Genomic DNA, 18,851 nt, shown 5'->3' on the forward strand with positions numbered 1-18,851 from the left:
TAGTACATAAGTGAGCCTCACTGTTTTCCACCACCTACCACTTTTTGTATGCAAATCCTTTTGTACCCCTCCCTCTCCAGCATAAAAGCATTCTCGGGCAGGGTTTTTAGAAATCTGTCCATTCTCATGAAAGGCCTTTTCCTTTCCTGGGAATGAAACAAACGAGCCCTAAAAAGCTTTTAATTTAACCTTAAGTAACTTTGAAAGGTTTTTAAAACAGTTCCCACTAATAAGAAAAGTAGCTAGAAAACTTTGAAATTTGCAGCATTTGATAATCAAAGAAACTATTCACTTTTAATAATATTAATAATTTCAACTTGTCCCAACAGTCTTCCTCATTGCTTGGCTAGATGAGCTTCCAAGAACACAAATTATTTACCAAAGGATAATGTACATTGAGAATATAACTTAGCATGGTAAAAAGGGATCCTTAACATCTCCATTGTAGAAACACAGGCACAGCAACTCCCTAATGTGGATGATGATCCTCACCACCTCCATTCCAAGAACACTGTCTGGATTGTTGCAAAACAGATGCATCCCTTAAAGAGATTTGTACTGCTCTATTAAACGAGATGCATGGAGACGGGAGGTTGGGCTGATTGTACATCCCAGTTTCTGGAGATAAGAGATCTGCATGTGAACATGGAAAAGAGGAACAAATAAATAAACATAGATAACCAGGAGACACCAAGCTGGTCTTGCTTGCAACTTGACCAAATTGGTTGTGCCACAAGACCAGTGACCCAGGATTCTCAATCAGACTTGAATTAGTGCCACTTCTCCGAGCTCTGGACAAATACAACCAAATATGGATTTTCAGGTCATGCTTGATTTATTTGCAACTCAGATGCTCAATGCTCATATGCTTCCACAAATATTATTAATCCCTGGACTTCATTCTAGTTGAGAAAGAAGTCGGAATGTCCTACGCTAGTTCAATACAGGAATCCAGAACATTCCATGAATGTACAGGTCAACCTATGCCAAAAAAAATTCCTACACCACCTTTCTGAAATATTGCAGCAGATGAGTACAGAAGGATCATCATCACAAATGGATCAAATAAAAGATCAAGTATTCTTCACCACCCCAATATTTCAACAATGGGATATTTGACAAGAAAACAGGACACGAGAACCACATCAACAAGGATGGTTGTCAACCTGCTTGGAAGTAGCAGCAGATGAACCCATCGATGCTTCAATTCTCAATTTCTGAAAGTGCTCCTGCAGACAGTGAACCAATGTTGATTTTACACTATCTAGAAGATCTCCATGAAACAATCCTCTTAGTTGAAAATTTAGAAAACTAGAACGTCACTGAACAAGAATAAAAATTGTTATCCCCTTCTCACGTAGCAATAGCATATCTGTAAAGCATTACATAATTGCAAACAGAGTAAGTTTACAAACTGGTGCAGGTTCTAATATGTAAACTTTGTAATACTTTTGCATTATTTTGAATCTATTCTTTGTACTCTAATGGAGAATTCAGGATACAATTTTCAGTTGCTAAAAGGATAATGCCACAACCAGAACATCATATGAACCATGTAATATAGTGATGAGAAAATAAGGTACAAGCATGAACTAAATAACCAATTTTAGGGTGCCATTTTGTTGGATATGTGTGATAGACACCATGATCAGCCATGAGAGCTTCATGTCAATCATCGAACATATAAGGCAGTTCTCAGAAAATAAGGCATAAGCATGAACTAACAGTGTAGACCAAATTTAGGTAGCAGTTTTGTTGGATATGTATGATCTAGGCACTGTGATCAGCCACGCTATTTTAAACCATGCAGCCTAATCTAATACTGAATTAATCAGAATTACATGATAGACCAAACATGATATGCTGCAATTAGCACGTGAGCTGTTCAGCAACCAGGTTCTTAGACATAATGGTGAATTTTGAAAGTCAATGTGCATAATACAATGCACATGTATGTTAAGAAGACAATTGGCATAAAACATGCATGTGCATGTTTTATGGGAATCTCATTCAGTTCATGGGTATATTCTTTTCCAATCAGGATTAAACAATTTACATGCATAGATTCATCCAATGTTGTACCACACAACATCGTACAATACGTATCGTTACTATCAGATTATTTGATAACATGCACACTCCTATTGCAATATGAGTGTGTATCATATAAGTATTGGGCATATCGCACCATACATCTCCTCCCCCCAGTATCGTACAATATAGTATGACACAAGGTGTATCGTATGATACACCCTTGGCGTGATTTTAAAAGTTTGAAAAGTTACTTTTTGGGTTTTAAAGACTTCCTTAAAGTTGATTTTTCCTTTTTTGTAGAGGTTATTAGAGGAGAACCCACACACCCTAGGAGGCTTGAGAGCGTTGTGAGACACGATTCTTGCTCAAGGGAAAGGGATTTTGCAGTTTTCTCGCATAAGCATGCATTTTCACACAGTTTTCACTCAATGAAGTGAGGTAAGGTAAAAAAACCTTTATGTGTCCTTGCAGGGTGAAGGTTTTAGAAGATGCCTCCTAAAAGATCCCGCATTGAAATATTGCACACAAGTTGACTTGAAGTCCCCATTAAAAGTAGTTAAGTGTAACTTTTGTGGTTTTGTAATGCATGGAAGATTGTATAAATTTAAATGCCATGTTATGGGGCATAGCAACTCTACTGCGAAATTATTTATGCATCATATTCCTACTGATAGTCGTGATGAGCTTTTTACTAGTCTTATCGAAGATGATAAAAAAAAGCACGAGAACGTGCAACAATTGTCGGAGTGAAATTACCACAGATGGATTCTGATTCAAAAGATGAAGATGACTCACCACCATCTTAGGCTACTAAACAATGCAGCAAATGGAGAAAATCATTGAACTAAAGTCTGATATTGAAGAATGAAGATGACTTTTATATATAAAGTTTGATGCTAAAGTGTTCTTAGCATGATATTCTGTAACTAAAAATTGTAACTTTAACTTTTGTAATGAGTTTATGAAAACCTTTTGACTTTTGAATATAGTGTTCTTTTGTCTTAACTAATTATTTTTGTGATGATTAGATTTACTAATGGTTCGACATCTCTAACGTGTTGATGAGCCAATATGGCGATATTGTGAGATTCCTGACAGTCATAGAGGGCATGTGTCTTTGAGATGTAGGTTTTGTCAATTAATGATTCACGGAGGCTTGCACCACATGAAAGAGCATATTCCGACGGTTGTGGAAAAAACACCACAATGTCCATTGGATACAGATGAAAAACAAGCTAAGATACGTGCTGATATAAAAGAAACTAGAAATATGAATATTAGATTAAGGAAGCAGTCGATACAAGGATTAGCACATGCCTAGGCACTGGCTGCACCGGTACAACCAAATGAAGAGCCATAAGGCCCACAACAAGATGTCATCTCCGATGCAGAACATGGGATGTTTGATAGTTAAGATGATTGATGTTGTTTTGTGTGTTTTGTCACAAAACTTGTGTAATGAAATCTATGTTTAGTTTATTGTGACATGACTGAGGGACAAGTATGTTTAGTTGAATCATGAATGTTTAAAGGCAATATCTATGTTTAGTTAATCTTATTGCATAAATATATTTTGTTCTTGTATTCTATGGTTTTTTGGATTTTTTAAAATTTTAAAGAATTTTTAGTAAAAAATATGTGTTTTTGTGATACGATATGATACGTATCTTATTTTGATCACAGCCAACATGGGTTACAATACACTTTTTACAACCTTGGATTCATCAATATGATATGTAATCACTCAAATAACATGAAGATTCAAGGTGTGTTGGTCTCACACAAAATTGCATAGAGCCCACTTCAAGATAAACAAAGTGTGTTCCTACAGAAAGTCACTAGTTTTCATGGGATGCAAACACCAGTCAAAATCTTGCCTTGTGGCATCAAACATTTTAAAGTGCAAGCTTTTGCTCCATGAGTGGCTGTTAAAACAAAAATTAATACCACTTGGCATTAAAACTAATTTATAACAGGTATATATGCTTTTCACCCACCATATGTGTTTGAGATCTATGCAAATATATTTGAAACTTATATGCATATGGATTTTTCAGATAATAACAAGAAAATCTAATGTGACACTACAAATTTGATTTGTAGACCGCATCAAGGTCACTTATAGCATATTCAACAGACACGGATATGGGATGTGACAAGGATACACTAGGTATGATACTAGACTTTTGTAAAACTAGGACAAGAGGACACAGGTGGACCATGCAACCAAAGGAATGTCCAAAATCTACAACCAATAATGATCGGACACTTCTCCATTTCCAACGACTGAGCGTTTCATCTACAAGCAATGATGATCAGACAACTCTCCTTCTCCAAAGATTTGAGTGTTTCATTAATCAAATCTTTTATATTTGATATCTATAATTTATTAAGAAACAGTCACAAATATCTGTCTCAGCTATATCTCAGCAAGGCAATTTTTTGTGATAATATAGGTTTTGTTGGTAAATCTCAGGAAAAGCTCAACACTTAAAAATTTAAAAAAAAATAAAAATATATATATAGCATAAATAAAAAAATAACATGTTTAAATAATAAAATACACATCAACAACAACAACAACAACTACGCCTTCATCCCAAAACAATTGGGGTCGGCGATATGAACCAACAAAGAAAATCATTATGGGTCTTCCACATGAATCCTTCTCCTCCATTCATTTCTATCCAATGCCATGTCCTTGGTGAGGTTCAAAGCATTCATATCCTTTCTTATCACCTCCATCCATGTCTTCCTAGGCCTACCCCGACCTCTTTTAACTAATATATTTTCCCATTTCTCCATCCTTCTAACTGGAGCATCAAATAATAAAATACACATAGTAAAAGAAAAAGTAAAAAATATAAAAGAAAGAAGAAAAAGATAGATAAGATATAGAAAAGAAGTAAAAAAAAAGTAATTGATCATATCATGCGATATTATCGTGACATATAAAAAATTTTAATATTTTCAAAATATCATGATATTTTCCCTTTACAGTGATATTATCACAAAATTTCCAAAATATCGCTTATATATGAGACTATGGTAAGAAATGTGTTTTAAACGATAGTTTTTTCAACATCTAAACATGATTTTCAAAATGTGAAAAAACAATGGCTCAAAATGTGTCAAAATTTTAAAATACAAAGTATTTTGGCCGGTTGATTTTTAGCATTATAAAGAAACATGTCTAAATAACATAAAAACTTAATCGAAAACATGTTCCTTACTAAAATTATTACCATCCAATCTGTTGAGTTTCATCGATTAAACACTCAATCATTGCACAAGAAGAGTTGTCTGATCATCATTGATTGTAGATTTTGGATCTTCCTTTGATTGTATGGTCTCTCTCCACACATACAGGTAATGAGTAGCGCTTGAACACTTTATGCCCTTAACCATCCTAAGCACTTCTAAGAAACATAGTAGCATATTTTTCACTTAATCCAAACTATAGAGATGTTCATAATTGGTTATTCAGCCAAAACCATGATTTGGATTGAACCAGTTTAGCAGGAAACCTTGATTCTTATTGCATCAAATTTTTGTTATAATATAAGTTGTTGATTTTCAATCGCTCTAAAAATGCATCTAAACATGAAAAATACTTGATGTATACATGTTTTCTACTAAGTAAGCTAGAGAGAATACATCTATAACTATGTCACAGGGATTCGGCTAGTAGGGTGCCGCACCCGCGTCGACGCAACTCGACGCGGATGCGGATGCGGTTGCGGCACCGGGTGCGGTCAACCCAATCCTGGGTGCGTTGACCGCACCCAGGATCATTTCGGTCCATTTTTGTTTGGATTTTTTTTTTTTAAAAAAAATTGCCCTACGAAATGGGCTGCGAAATTTTTTTTTAAAAAAAATTCTGCTGACAGCAGCTGCCTTTTCAATTTCGTAAAAGATTTTCTCTCTCCACAATAAATGACAGCAGCTGCTGCTCCTGCCTTTTCAATTTCGTAAAGGATTTTCTCTCTCCACAATAAATGACAGCTGACAGCAGCTGCCTTTTCAATCCTTTTTCGTAAAGGATTTTCTCTCTCCATAATAAATGATAATGATGGTTTTTTTAGTAAAGGATTTCCACTGTTCTCCTGACGAAATGGGTGCGTGCAGCTGTATAAATGAAATTTGAAAAAACCTGCGTCGCATATATATATATATATATATATATATATATATATATATATATATATATATATATATATATATATATATATATATATATTTGCCCCTGCCGCACCCCCGCACCCGGGTTTTTTGGAAGTGCTGAATCCCCGCACCCGCACCCGCACCCATGTGACATAGATCTATAAGTTCAGATTAGTCAAATACCCAAAGTTTTATCTTTTAAAGCCATTTTAGATAGTTTAGGAGAAAACACTGTTTAGAAGCTACTCAACACACACACACAGACATATGATTATCTACATGCAACATTATTTACCTAAAACAGTAAAGCATGAAATATTATTTTAAGCATCAATTCATTCATGAACAACAAATAATAGGTTTATGTGACAATTTGAAATGCAATGTAATCAATGACAAAAGGAAGCCAAGAAAGAAACGCAGAAGCCTTTGCTCATCCAGCCACAGCTCCGTTTAGATGTCCATTTTCTTTTCTTTTTTTGTTGATTATTGTGTTTATCGCTATGTCACATGGGTACTGGTATGGGTATGGGTATGGGTATGGGTACGGGTACGACACAACAATTTCAAAAAATGCAGGTACAGAGACATGGGTATATATAAGAGAGGAAAGAGTTTGTGTCTAGATCAACATACGATCCAGACACAAACTCTTTCCTCTCTCTTTCTTTGTTATTGAGAGGCAAGAGTTTGGTCTAGATCCAAATACAATCCAAACTATTTCCTCTCTATAAGAGAGCAAAGAGTTGGGGTCTGGACCCACATACGATCCAGACTCTCTCTCTCTCTCTCAGATTGTTTTAGGAAGAAGAAGAGGAGGCACGCCCTTTCTCCTCTCTCTCTCTAGGATTGTTGTAGAAAGAAGAAGAAAAGAGGTACTCTCCCCCATCTCTCTCCCTTCTCCTCTTTCGTCTTCTTCTTCCTTCTTCTCCTCCTCTTTCTCTTTCATCCTCTTCTTCCTTCTCCTCCTCCTCTTCCTCTTTCTCTATCAAATTCTTATTCTTTCTCCTCCTGCTTTTTTTTCTTCCTCCTTTTTTTAACTCCTCCTCCTCCTCTTTCTTTTTCTTCTTCATCTTCCTCCTTTTTCTTCTTCCCCCCTTCACCGAGGGCAAAACAAAAAAAAATTGTGTTGGGTCAAGGTTGGACCCGACCCGATCTGGACCAACACGTACCCGTGCTGAGTCCTGTACCAAGTACCCATTTCGACACGGGTATGCCTGGTTGTCATGTCTATGTGACATAGGTTTATCAGATTAAAGACACACACACATGATTATGTACATGAAACATTTCTAAAAGCCTAGACGGGACTAGCCGGTATAGTCGGGACCCAAAAAAATTAAAATAAACAATTACAATAAAGATTTAAAAATAATATAAGGTACATATTAACAAAGTCTATAAAGCTAAAGAACTAAAACTTAAGAAAAAAATACGAATGAATCTAAACAATTAAAACATAAATACATTTTTAACATTAAATTTTATCTAAACAAATATTTGTTCATTACGTCACCTAGAGACACACAAAAGAATAAAATTATTCAAAATAAACATATAAAAAACATAAAAATAAGAAAAAATACTGAAAAACTTAAATATTTCAAAATACTCAAACAAAACATGATTATAATGTTTTGAATTGTATAAAAACAAATGTATACCAACCTTGGTGCCCCTCCCCCAACCTAGGTACTCACACTAGGCACCTAGGCAGTAGATTTGCACCTAGGTGGCCTAGGTAGGATTTTAACTACATAGAGTGAAGCATATCTGTCTTTAATTTGATTAAAAATGAGTTACGCATCTCCTAGACAGATAAGTGCTTGACTCTAATGATGGCCACCTCCAATGGAATCACGCAACCCTCGAACGATGAAGAGGGAGTCAGAAGGTTTTCAAACTCTATGGATCCAATATGGATAAATGATGTGCTACAGACATCATTTAGGTGTAGGAAACATATTTCTGTAAATCCACCTATATTATTTGTGATTTCTTGTCAAGATGCAACATTCACATGTAACAGAAGAAAAAATGCTTACCTGTTTCTCATGCATAATATGAACTCTTTTATCCATAGGAATTTTCTCCCACCTTAAGACCTATGAGGAGAACAAAAGTCAGTCATGTACGCAATCCAAATTTCAGCAAAGAGAAAACACATAAAATAGAAGCTGAATATAAGCAGTGAAAAAAAGGAAACCTACATATTGTGCAAACTGAAAAGCTTCATCACACTTTAATGAGGAGCGTAGAGCTTGCAAAAGATTCTGTTCAGCATTTCAATATGATCATATGAAAAAACCAATTGAGGCAGAGAAAATTTGTGATTAGTACATAAAGATTTTAGCATTCAAAAATTCACTTAATAGAACTGGAAGTTACTAATTTATGAATGTAGATTAACTCAATAAACAACGGAATATAACACAAAATAATGATCTATTTAACAAAGCCTTGTTAAAAAGAAGGATTATTGTGCAGAAGAAAGTGCAAGACAGTTTTGTGACTGTTTGTACAGGCCAGCATGATTGACAGATTAAAACATCAGTTCATGAACAGGGTTTCTTGTTCTTTTCTTGTTAGCTTTTCTTTTCTTTTCTTTTCTAAATGATATAAGGACAGATCTAACATCAAGTGATGAAGAATCTGATGAATACCATCACCATGTCATACTTGGATCTACTACTGAGATATTTCCTTCTTTTCTTCTCTGTTCTTTCCCTTTGAAACTTACAGAAATAACAATAGCAAATGCATGAGAGAGAGAGAGCACTATCAAAGAGAATGGTTAAAGGCGCTCCCCTGTAGGTTTAGCCTAGGTCATTTGCAAGTTGGACAATGACCCAGATGATTACGTGTCATGGCCAACTGGTGGTGTTGGACCATTTGAGGGTGAATCCCATGATCTGTTCAGTGAGTCCAGGTTCATTCCAAGATGGGGAAGGCTTGCATCCCTAGCTGCTGGAGAGATAGAGAGAGAGAGAGAGAGAGAGAGAAGGTTGGGTTACTTCAAGGAAACCGCAGGCTCTTAAGCCCTGCATTTCTCTAGCCTAAAGAGAATTCTTCATTCATTAATGAAAACACCTTAAGAATTCCAGTATTTATAGGACTCATCAATCTCTAATCTTAATTGGATGGGGATCATTAGTGGACCTAAACCCTAAGAGCTAAAGTCTAAATCTCAAAATTCAAGCGGACCAATTGACTCGAACTAAATGCCCAAAACAAGACCCACAAGACAATTTGATGTTAAACCTAATCTGATAAACCCCAACTTTACAGCAGATTAGATCAACCCATAAGTGAATTTATCCAAACCAAGGTTTTAAAACTCAGCGAGTCAACCCGACATGGTAAACTTGTTAAAATACATGTAATCAATATATATATATATATATATATTCAATCATATCCAATAGGGGTATTTTAGTCATTTCACATGTACCCAATAGGGGTACTTGTTTTTCTCATCTTTTTATTTTTTGCATTTATTTTTTATTTTCTTCCTTTTTACCCACTTAAGAGGGCCCCACCATTGAGTCGTTGGGGCCACCAACGACTCCATGGGAGCCCCCTTTGTGGCTCTTCTTTTGAGGCCATTTGGCCTCCCCCTTCTCTCATTTTATTTGTATAAATAGGGGTTAACCCCTTTGTGTATTTTCATTCTTGAGAGCTCCCTCTCTTTCAATAAAAAGGCATTTATATTTTGTGTTGTGTTGTCCCTTTGTGGACTTGGCTATTATCTCTTTTGTTTGTCCGTTGGTGGACATTGTAAGTGCTTATAGCACTATTTGTACTTCCGCATATCTCATTACTGTTAAAATATGTTATACATATATATATATATATATATATATATATATATATATATGTGTGTGTGTGTGTGTGTGTGTGTGTGTGTGTGTCTATCTACATATATAAATATATATCTCTTTTGTAAATACTCACTAGGGGTAAAACAATCTTTTTACATTTTCTCGCATATTGTAATCTTTCTTTCTTTTTTCTTTTTTCTTTTTTCTTTTTTCTTTTTTATTCTTTTTCTTTTTATTATTTTTCTTTTTCCACCTTGGAAAGGACCCCCCTAGGAGGACGTTGGAGCATCCAATGGTCATATTTATGACCGTTGGAAGGGCTCCAACGTCCCTCTAGGAGCCCTTCCAAGGCATCCTCTTTTGTCGATAAATAAAGGGGTTTTCCCCATTGTAAGGAATGCTTCTTTGAAGCCTTCTTGAGTGAAATATATTTTTTCCTCTTCTTTTGGGTGTTTTGTCACTTTTGTGGTTTTGTTGTTCTCTTGCCCATTATTGGCTATTTGTGTATGTGCGTGCTCTCTTGTTTGCTCTTGGAGACTTTGCTTCTCTTATTCGACACTTCATTACATGGTATCAAAGCATTGGTTGCAAAAGCTTCATCGGATCCTCTCTTGTCAAGTAATATCTCTCCTCTCTTTTGCTTTCAAACCATTTTTCTATAAATGGCCAGCAAAGACGCCAAAATCGATCTCTCATTCAAGTTAGATGAAACCAATTATCGTATATGGGCGGCCGCTATGGAAAATAATCTTAAAGGTAAAAAGCTTTGGGGTTATGTGTGTGGAACCATTCCGAAACCACAATTGAAGTTAACGAAGTTTGAAGGTGATGAGGAAAAAGCTTTGAATGAAGAAGAAAAGGAGAAAGTTATTCTTGACTTCTCCTCCAAAATGGAAGATTGGGAAAGTGAGCATGCTAAAATTTTAGCATGGTTCATGAATAATGTTGAGTTAAAATTTTTTGCAAATCTTGCAAAGTTTAAGAGGTCCAATGAAGCTTGGTTTTTTATGAAAAGCATGTACACTCAAAAAGATCTTGCCAGACATTTCTTCTTACAAAAAAAGGTAAGAGAAACCAAGCAAGGTGACATGAGTATTAGGGATTATTACAGTACCCTATCTTCTTTATAGGATGAACTTGTCCTTCTCGAACCACAATGGGAAGGTAGTGCTATTGCCATGAGGCAAGATAAAATGGAAAGAGAAAGATTTTTCCAATTTATTCATGGGCTTCGTCCCGAGTTTGAGCAATTAAGAAAATCACTCCTTCATAGGGCTTCTATTCCTCTAAGTGACATTTTAGCTGACTTGTGTCAAGAAGAGACTCGTTTGACTCTAAAAAAGAATGTTGATGAAGTTCATGCCGTGTCTAGAGCCGACAACAATGTAAGGCCATACAAACCACCCCACTTTTTGAAATATTATGGTGGAGGAAGAAAAAATATTTGCCATAATTGTAATGAACCAGGCCATATTCGTCCGAATTGTCCAAGGTTTAAAAAGAAGGTAACCTCCGTTAGGGAAATTCCTCCGAATGAAGATTCAAAGAAAGATGGAGACATAAAGGAGTCCATTGCTCATCTTACCGAAACTCTTCAACAATTCATGAAGATGAATTTCACTCCATCATCCTCTACACCATCCACTTCCGGTGCCGCCATCTCCTCCTTCCCAGGTATAACCTCTTGGATTCTTGACTCGGGTGTCTCCTTTCATATGACTCTGAATGCATCACTTTTGTCAAAACCAAGTCTCAACAAATTCAAATCTTATGTTTCTACTGCCGATGAAACATCCTTGGATGTTGAAGGCATTGGGAACCTCGAGAAAACTTATGATCAAAACAAAAACTTTTTTGTTCCCAAAATCCGAATTATTCTAAAACTTAATTTAAATCTTTTCTCCGTTTCTCAAATTACCGATTTTGAATGTGATGTCACTTTTTCACCAACCCATTGTTATGTGCATGATCTCCGGTCCAGGAAGCGGATTGGGCAAGGTCATAAAAGATGGGATCTTTATTATATGGATTTTTTGTCGTTGTCATCCAAATCATTTTGTAATCATGTTCAATCCAAAGATATTCAGACTTGGCATAAGAGGCTTGGACATCCTAGTATTTCCAAGTTGTATCTCTTTCCTTTTTTGAAAAAATTTTGTAATACAAATATATTCACATGCAATGATTGTATCCTTGGAAAGATTCATTCGCTTTCGTATTCGCATAGTAACTTTGTGTCAAAAAGACCTTTTGAACTTGTGCATTCCAATGTACGGGGGCCGGCACCCGTTATGTTCAAAGGGGGCTACTCCTACTATGTTATTTTATTGATGACTTTACTAGATATACACGGGTATACATTATTAAAAACAAATCCGATGTCTTCACTAATTTTAAATAATTTCATATTCTTATTCAAAATCAATTTCAAAACAATATAGCTATATTTAGATCCGATTCTGGAGGAGAATACATGTCTAAAGATTTTCAAAATTTTTTCAAAACAAATAGAATTTTACATCAACAATCTTGTCCTAAAACCCCGCAACAAAATGGTCTTGCGGAAAGGAAATATAGACATTTAATTGAAACTACAAGAACACTTCTTGTCTCTAAAAATGTTCCTAAAAACTTTTGGGCCGAAGCTCTTCTTACCGCAACATATCTTATCAATCGTATGCCCTCTTCTTCTTTAAAAAATGTATCACCTTTTGAAAAATTATTTAAAATTACTCCAAATTTTAATAGATTAAGGATATTCGGATGTAAATGCTTTGTGCTTGTTCAAGGACAAGATAAATTATCACCCAAAGCTCTTGAATGCGTATTCATTGGCTATGGTGAAAATCAAAAAAGTTATAGATGTTATGATATTCGAAATAATGAACTCTATGTATCAAGAAATGTAAACTTTCTTGAAGAACAAAATGGATTTGATGTTCACACATCTAGAGAAGACATTGACTATTCCTTCCTATTTAATCTAGCTCCTAGAATTGAGTCGCCTGATGCAATCATTTGCGATGATACTTGTGATGGCATCTCACATCATAATGATATGCTACAACATGGTAATGTTTCTCAAAATGAGAGCCTTAATGATATAAATGTATATACCCGGCGGTTAGGAAATGAACATCAACCTGCTCTTGAGAGATATTCTCAAGACCTCTCTTTAGAAGAACCTATTGATCCACCTAGGAGATCTTTTCGTAATAGTAGACCACCACAAAAATTTGTATCTTATGAATCTTTTTCACCTAATTATAAGGCTTGTCTCATGTTAATACATTTGTATCATGAGCCTACTTCATTTAAAGAAGCTAAAGATCATTCACATTGAATTGAAGCTATGAAACTTGAATTAGAGGCTCTTAACAAAGCTCAAACGGTTGGGTTACATCAAGGATCTGCTTTAAGCCCTTTCCTATTTGCAATAGTGATGGATGAGCTTACGAGATCAATTCAAGAAAATGTACCATGGTGTATGTTGTTTGCTGATGATATTGTTTTGATTGATGAGTCTAGAGCTGGGGTTAATGCTAAGTTAGAATTATGGAGACAGACATTGGAAGCTAGAGGTTTTAAGTTGAGTAAGAGTAAGACTGAATATATGGAATGTCGGTTTAGTAAGCAACGAAGTAGTGATGGGAGTGTAGTGAAGCTTGGTGAGCAAGATATACCGGTGAATGATTATTTCAAATATTTGGGATCCATCATTCAAAAGTATGGAGAAATTGATGGAGATGTAAATCATAGGATAAAGGTTGGGTGGATGAAATGGAAAAGTGCTACTGGAGTGCTGTGCGATCGTAGAATGCCATTGCGGTTGAAGGGAAAGTTTTATAGGACGACTATTAGACCCGCTTTACTATATGGTACGGAATGTTGGGCTGCCAAGAGACATCATATTCAAAAAATGAGTGTAGCTGAGACGCGGATGCTTAGATGGATGTGTGGAAATACAATAAAAGATAAGATTCGGAACGAAGAGATACGTAAGAAGGTAGGTGTTGCACCCATTGAAAATAAGATGCGAGAGAATCGTTTACGGTGGTTTGGACATATTCGGCGAAGGCCTAATGATGCTCCAGTTAGAAGGTTGGAGAAATGGGAAAATATATTAGTTAAAAGAGGTCGGGGTAGGCCTAGGAAGACTTGGATGGAGATGATAGGAAAGGATATGAATGCTTTGAACCTCACCGAGGACATGGCGTTGGATAGAAATGATTGGAGGAAAAGGATTCATGTGGAAGACCCAAAATGAATTTCTTTTTTGGTTCATATCGCTGACCCCAATTGTTTTGGGATGAAGGCGTAGTTGTTGTTGTTGTTGTTGTTTGTTGTAACAAAGCTCAAACTTAGAGCATTATTCGTCAACCATTAGGAAAAAAGGCAATTGGGTGTAGATGGATATATAAAGTTAAAACCAAGTGTGATGGATCTCTTGAGAGATACAAAGCTCATTTGGTTGCAAAAGGCTACACCCAAGAATATGGGATTGATTATGAAGAAACTTTTGCTTCTATAGCTAGAATGACTAGTGTGCGAACTTTAATTGCCTTAGCCTCCATTAAGCAATGGCCGATATATCAACTTGATGTTAAAAACGCATTTTTAAATGAAAATTTATGTGAAGAAGTCCTTATGGATCCTCCGCCAGGTCTTGAAATTGGTAAAGGAAATATTCTAAAGTTAAATAAAGCTCTCTATGATCTTAAACAAGCACCAAAAGCTTGGTATGATCTTTTTAGCAAAGTAGTTCTCGATAATGGTTTTTCCCCGTGTTATACTGATACTGCTTTGTTTGTTAAAAATTTTAATGATCACATTACAATTTTGTTATTATATGTTGATGACATGATTATCACATGTAATGATAAGAAGGGTATTGACCTTATTAAAAATATTCTTAAAGAAAATTTTGATATGTCTGATCTTGGTTATGTAAGGTATTTTTCAGGTATTGAAGTTGCATACTCGCCCAAGGGGTATGTTCTCTCTCAGATGAAGCTTGCCTCCGACATTATTGATCGGTCTGGGCTGACAGATGACAAGGTGGAGACGCCAGAAGTAATCAATGCCAAGATGAGAGCCAGTGATGGCACTCCTTTAGTTGATCCCACACCTTATCGTCAATTGATTGGGTCACTCACATATTTATCTATCATCAGGCCCGATATTTCCCATGCATTTCATAGTGCAAGTCAATTTCAGACTGCTCCCTCCACCATTCACATGGCCGCAGTCATGAGAATTATCAGATATTTGAAAAGCACCATAACAAAAGGATTATTCTTACCCTCTTCTTCACCTCTTACTTTACTTGCTTATACTGACTCTGATTGGGGGGTAACCCCGATGATCGTATTTCTACCACAAGTTAGTATGTATTTCTTGGAAAGTCACTTATTTCATGGAGGTGTAAGATGCAACAGAAAGTTTCTCTTTCTTCTACTGAAGCAGAGTATCGTGTGATGGCCACTACCACCACTGAGATCGTATGGTTAAGAAGTTTGCTTAAAGATATGGGAGTCTCATTCTCAACTCCCTCAAAGCTATGCTGCGACAACAAGAGCTTTATCTACATTGACAACAATCACACCTTTCATGAAAGAACAAATCACATTGAGATGGATTGTCATTATGTTCGTGATGAGTTTTTATGGGGCACCATTCAATTGCCATATGTTCCTACCGATTACCAGTTGGCGGACTTCTTCACCAAAGCTTTGCCATCACTTCGTTTCTACTTTCTCCTTAGCAAACTCTCGGTGATCTCACCGTGTGTTTGAGGCAGGGTGTTAAAATATGTTATACATATATATCTATATATATATATATAGATTATGACACATACACATATATTATACATATATATATATATATATGACTATGTGTCTATCTACATATATAAATATATCTCTTTTGTAAATACTCACTAGGGGTAAAACAATCTTTTTACATTTTCTCGCATATTGTAATCTTTCTTTTTTATTTTTTATTCTTTTTCTTTTTCCACCTTGGAAAGGCCCCCCTAGGAGGACGTTGGAGCATCCAACGGTCATATTTATGACCGTTGGAAGGGCTCCAACGTCCCTCTAGGAGCCCTTCCAAGGCCTCCTCTTTTGTCTATAAATAAACAGGTTTTCCCTATTATAAGGAATGCTTCTTTGAAGCCTTCTTGAGTGGAATATATTTTTTCCTCTTTTTTTGGGTGTTTTGCCACTTTTGTGGTTTTGTTGTTCTCTTGCCCTTTAGTGGCTATTTGTGTATGTGTGTGCTCTCTTGTTTGCTCTTGGAGACTTCGCTTCTCTTATTCGGCACTTCATTACAATTACATGGTATCAAAGCCTTGTGTGTGCTCTTGGTTTTTGATATAACTAGTTGACTAGTTATATTTTTTATTTTGTATCTCTATTTCTTGGTTTATCTTCTTGAGAGAGGTTTAAATGGAAGGAGAACAAAAGATCGATCTCTCTTTCAAACTTAATGGTTTCAACTACATGATGTGGGCCGCCACCATGGAGAACAACCTCAAGGGTAAAAAGCTTTGGGGATACGTTATGAGCACCATTCCGGAACCGCAACTCCGACTCACCAAGATGGATGGTGATAAAAAAAAAGCTTTTAAAGGAAATACCCGCATGAAGGTCATTGAAGATCATCAATCTAAAGTGAAAGATTGGGAAAACAAGCATGCAAAGATCCTTGCCTGATTCATAAACAATGTGAAGCTCAAAATTTGTGCCAACATCGCTAAATTTCGGATGGCTAATGAAGCATGGTTCTTTATGAAAGGTATGTATACTCAAAAAGACCTTGCTCGTCAATTATTTCTCAAAGAAAAAATCCGGACTATTAAGCAAGGGGAAATGAGTGTAAGAGATTACTTTAGCACTCTTGGACCCTTATGGGATGAACTAGCTTTACAAGAACCAAAGTGGGTTTCTAGTGTAGATGTGGAATTAGGAAGAGAACAAATGGAAGCACTTCAAATTCTACTCAAATCGCCATCAACCTCGGGTGCCGTCATAGCTTCTTCTCCTCCAGGCATGTCTTCTTGGATTCTTGATTCTGGAGCTTCCTTTAATATAACCCCTCTTGAAAATGGGCTTTCCGATTTGTGTAATAACTCTAAAAACTCTTATGTTTCAACCGCCGATGGTACATCTTTACAAGTAAAATGTTTTGGAACTTTAAATTTTTTCAAAGATTTCTTTGTGCCAAACATAAGAGTGATACCTCAACTTAATTTAAATCTTCTCTCTGTTTCTCAAATATGTGATCATGGATGTGAAATCTCCTTTTCAACTAAGGATTGCTCTATACAGGATCTCTGATCCGGGAAGCAGATTGGGCAAGGCCATAGGAGGGGAGATCTCTATTATATGAGCAACTTGAAACTTTCCACTAACTCTTTTTGTAATCATGTCGAAGATAAAAATATTGAAACTTGGCATCAAAGACTTGGACATCCAAGTTTCTCAAAAATGTACTTTCCTTTTGGAAAGAAATTTTGTAATGAGAAACATTTTGTTTGCAAGAATTGTATTTTTGAAAAAATGAAATCCACTCCTTTTCCAAATCGAACTTTTGTGTCCAAAAGACCTTTTGAGTTAGGCCATTCGGACATTTGGGGCCCTTCTTCGGTCATATCGAAAGGAGGATACTCTTATTATGTTACTTTCATTGATGACTACACTAGATATGTGTAGATCTATTTTCTCAATTTAAAATCCGAAGTCTTTGACTTTTTCAAAAAAAATCATATGATAGTCAAAAATCAATTTTCAAGTAACATCTCTACTCTTAGATTCGATTCGGGTGGAGAGTATCTATCAAATGAATTTCAAAATTATTTGGAAACAAATAGAATCTGTCATCAAAGATCATGTTCTAGGACTCCTCAACAAAATGGTCTAGCCGAAAGAAAGCATAGACACATTTTGGAAACCACTAGGACACTTCTTATTTCCAAAGAAATTCCAAAAAGTTTTTGGGCCGAAGCCGCTTTAACCTCAACTTACTTGATAAATAGAATGATATCTTCATCCTTACAAAATACATATCCATATGAAAAACTATTTGAAAGAACACCCGATTTCAATAGATTAAGAATTTTTTAGTGTAAATGTTTTGTTCTTACACATAAAAGAGACAAATTATATCATAAAGCTATTGAATGTTTTTTCTTAGGATATGGAGAAAATCAAAAGGGTTTTAGATGTTTTGACCTTAACAATAACAAACTCTATGTATCCAAAGATGTAACCTTTTTAGAAAATGAAAATGGTTTTGAGAAAACTAAAGATACTGACGAAAGCGAATATGCTTTCTTATTTGATCTTCTCTCTCAAGAAGATGGGACTCCTCAAGAAGAGAAAATCTCTAATGATTTGTTGAATGATCTAGAGGATATTCCTCTTAACAATATTGAAAATGAAAGTGATAGAACCATTCAAACCTATGTTAGGTGTAGTCAACAAGCTCCAATGAGTGCCTTAGAAAAATACTCTCAAGGTTCCACCATAGCAGAAACCTCTTTAAGAAGATCCGGCCGAATCTCCAATCCTCCTAATAGGTTTGTTTCCTATGAATGTCTAACCCCAAGGTATAGAGCATGTCTAATTGCATTACACTCTTTTCATGAACCTTCACATTATCATGAAGCCAAAAACATTCCCCAATGGGTTGAAGCCATGAACTTAGAACTTAGTGCCCTTGAAAAGGCAAAAACTTGGGAAATAACTTCATTACCCACTGGAAAGAGATCTATTGGATGTAGATGGGTCTTCAAAATTAAAACTAAAAGTGATGGATCATTAAAAC

General features: G+C 35.8%; 1 protein-coding gene across 1 annotated transcript in view; it reads right to left on the reverse strand.

Annotated features, from left to right (window-relative positions):
• Window positions 1-272: 272 nt before the first annotated feature.
• SRS2 (P-loop containing nucleoside triphosphate hydrolases superfamily protein) overlaps window positions 273-18,851 on the reverse strand; it is a 148,925-nt gene continuing 130,346 nt past the window's right edge. The window contains exons 26-29 of the mRNA XM_089981464.1: window positions 8,409-8,471; window positions 8,244-8,303; window positions 1,167-1,229; window positions 273-633 (exon numbers count right to left, since the gene is read on the reverse strand). Of these exons, the coding sequence (XP_089837590.1) occupies window positions 544-633; window positions 1,167-1,229; window positions 8,244-8,303; window positions 8,409-8,471 (276 nt within the window). The 3' untranslated portion in view covers window positions 273-543. The remainder of the gene's footprint in view (window positions 634-1,166; window positions 1,230-8,243; window positions 8,304-8,408; window positions 8,472-18,851) is intronic.

Source organism: Nuphar pumila, chromosome 11, assembly GCF_984573655.1.
Source record: "Nuphar pumila chromosome 11, dmNupPumi1.hap1.1, whole genome shotgun sequence".
Lineage (NCBI taxonomy): Eukaryota > Viridiplantae > Streptophyta > Magnoliopsida > Nymphaeales > Nymphaeaceae > Nuphar > Nuphar pumila.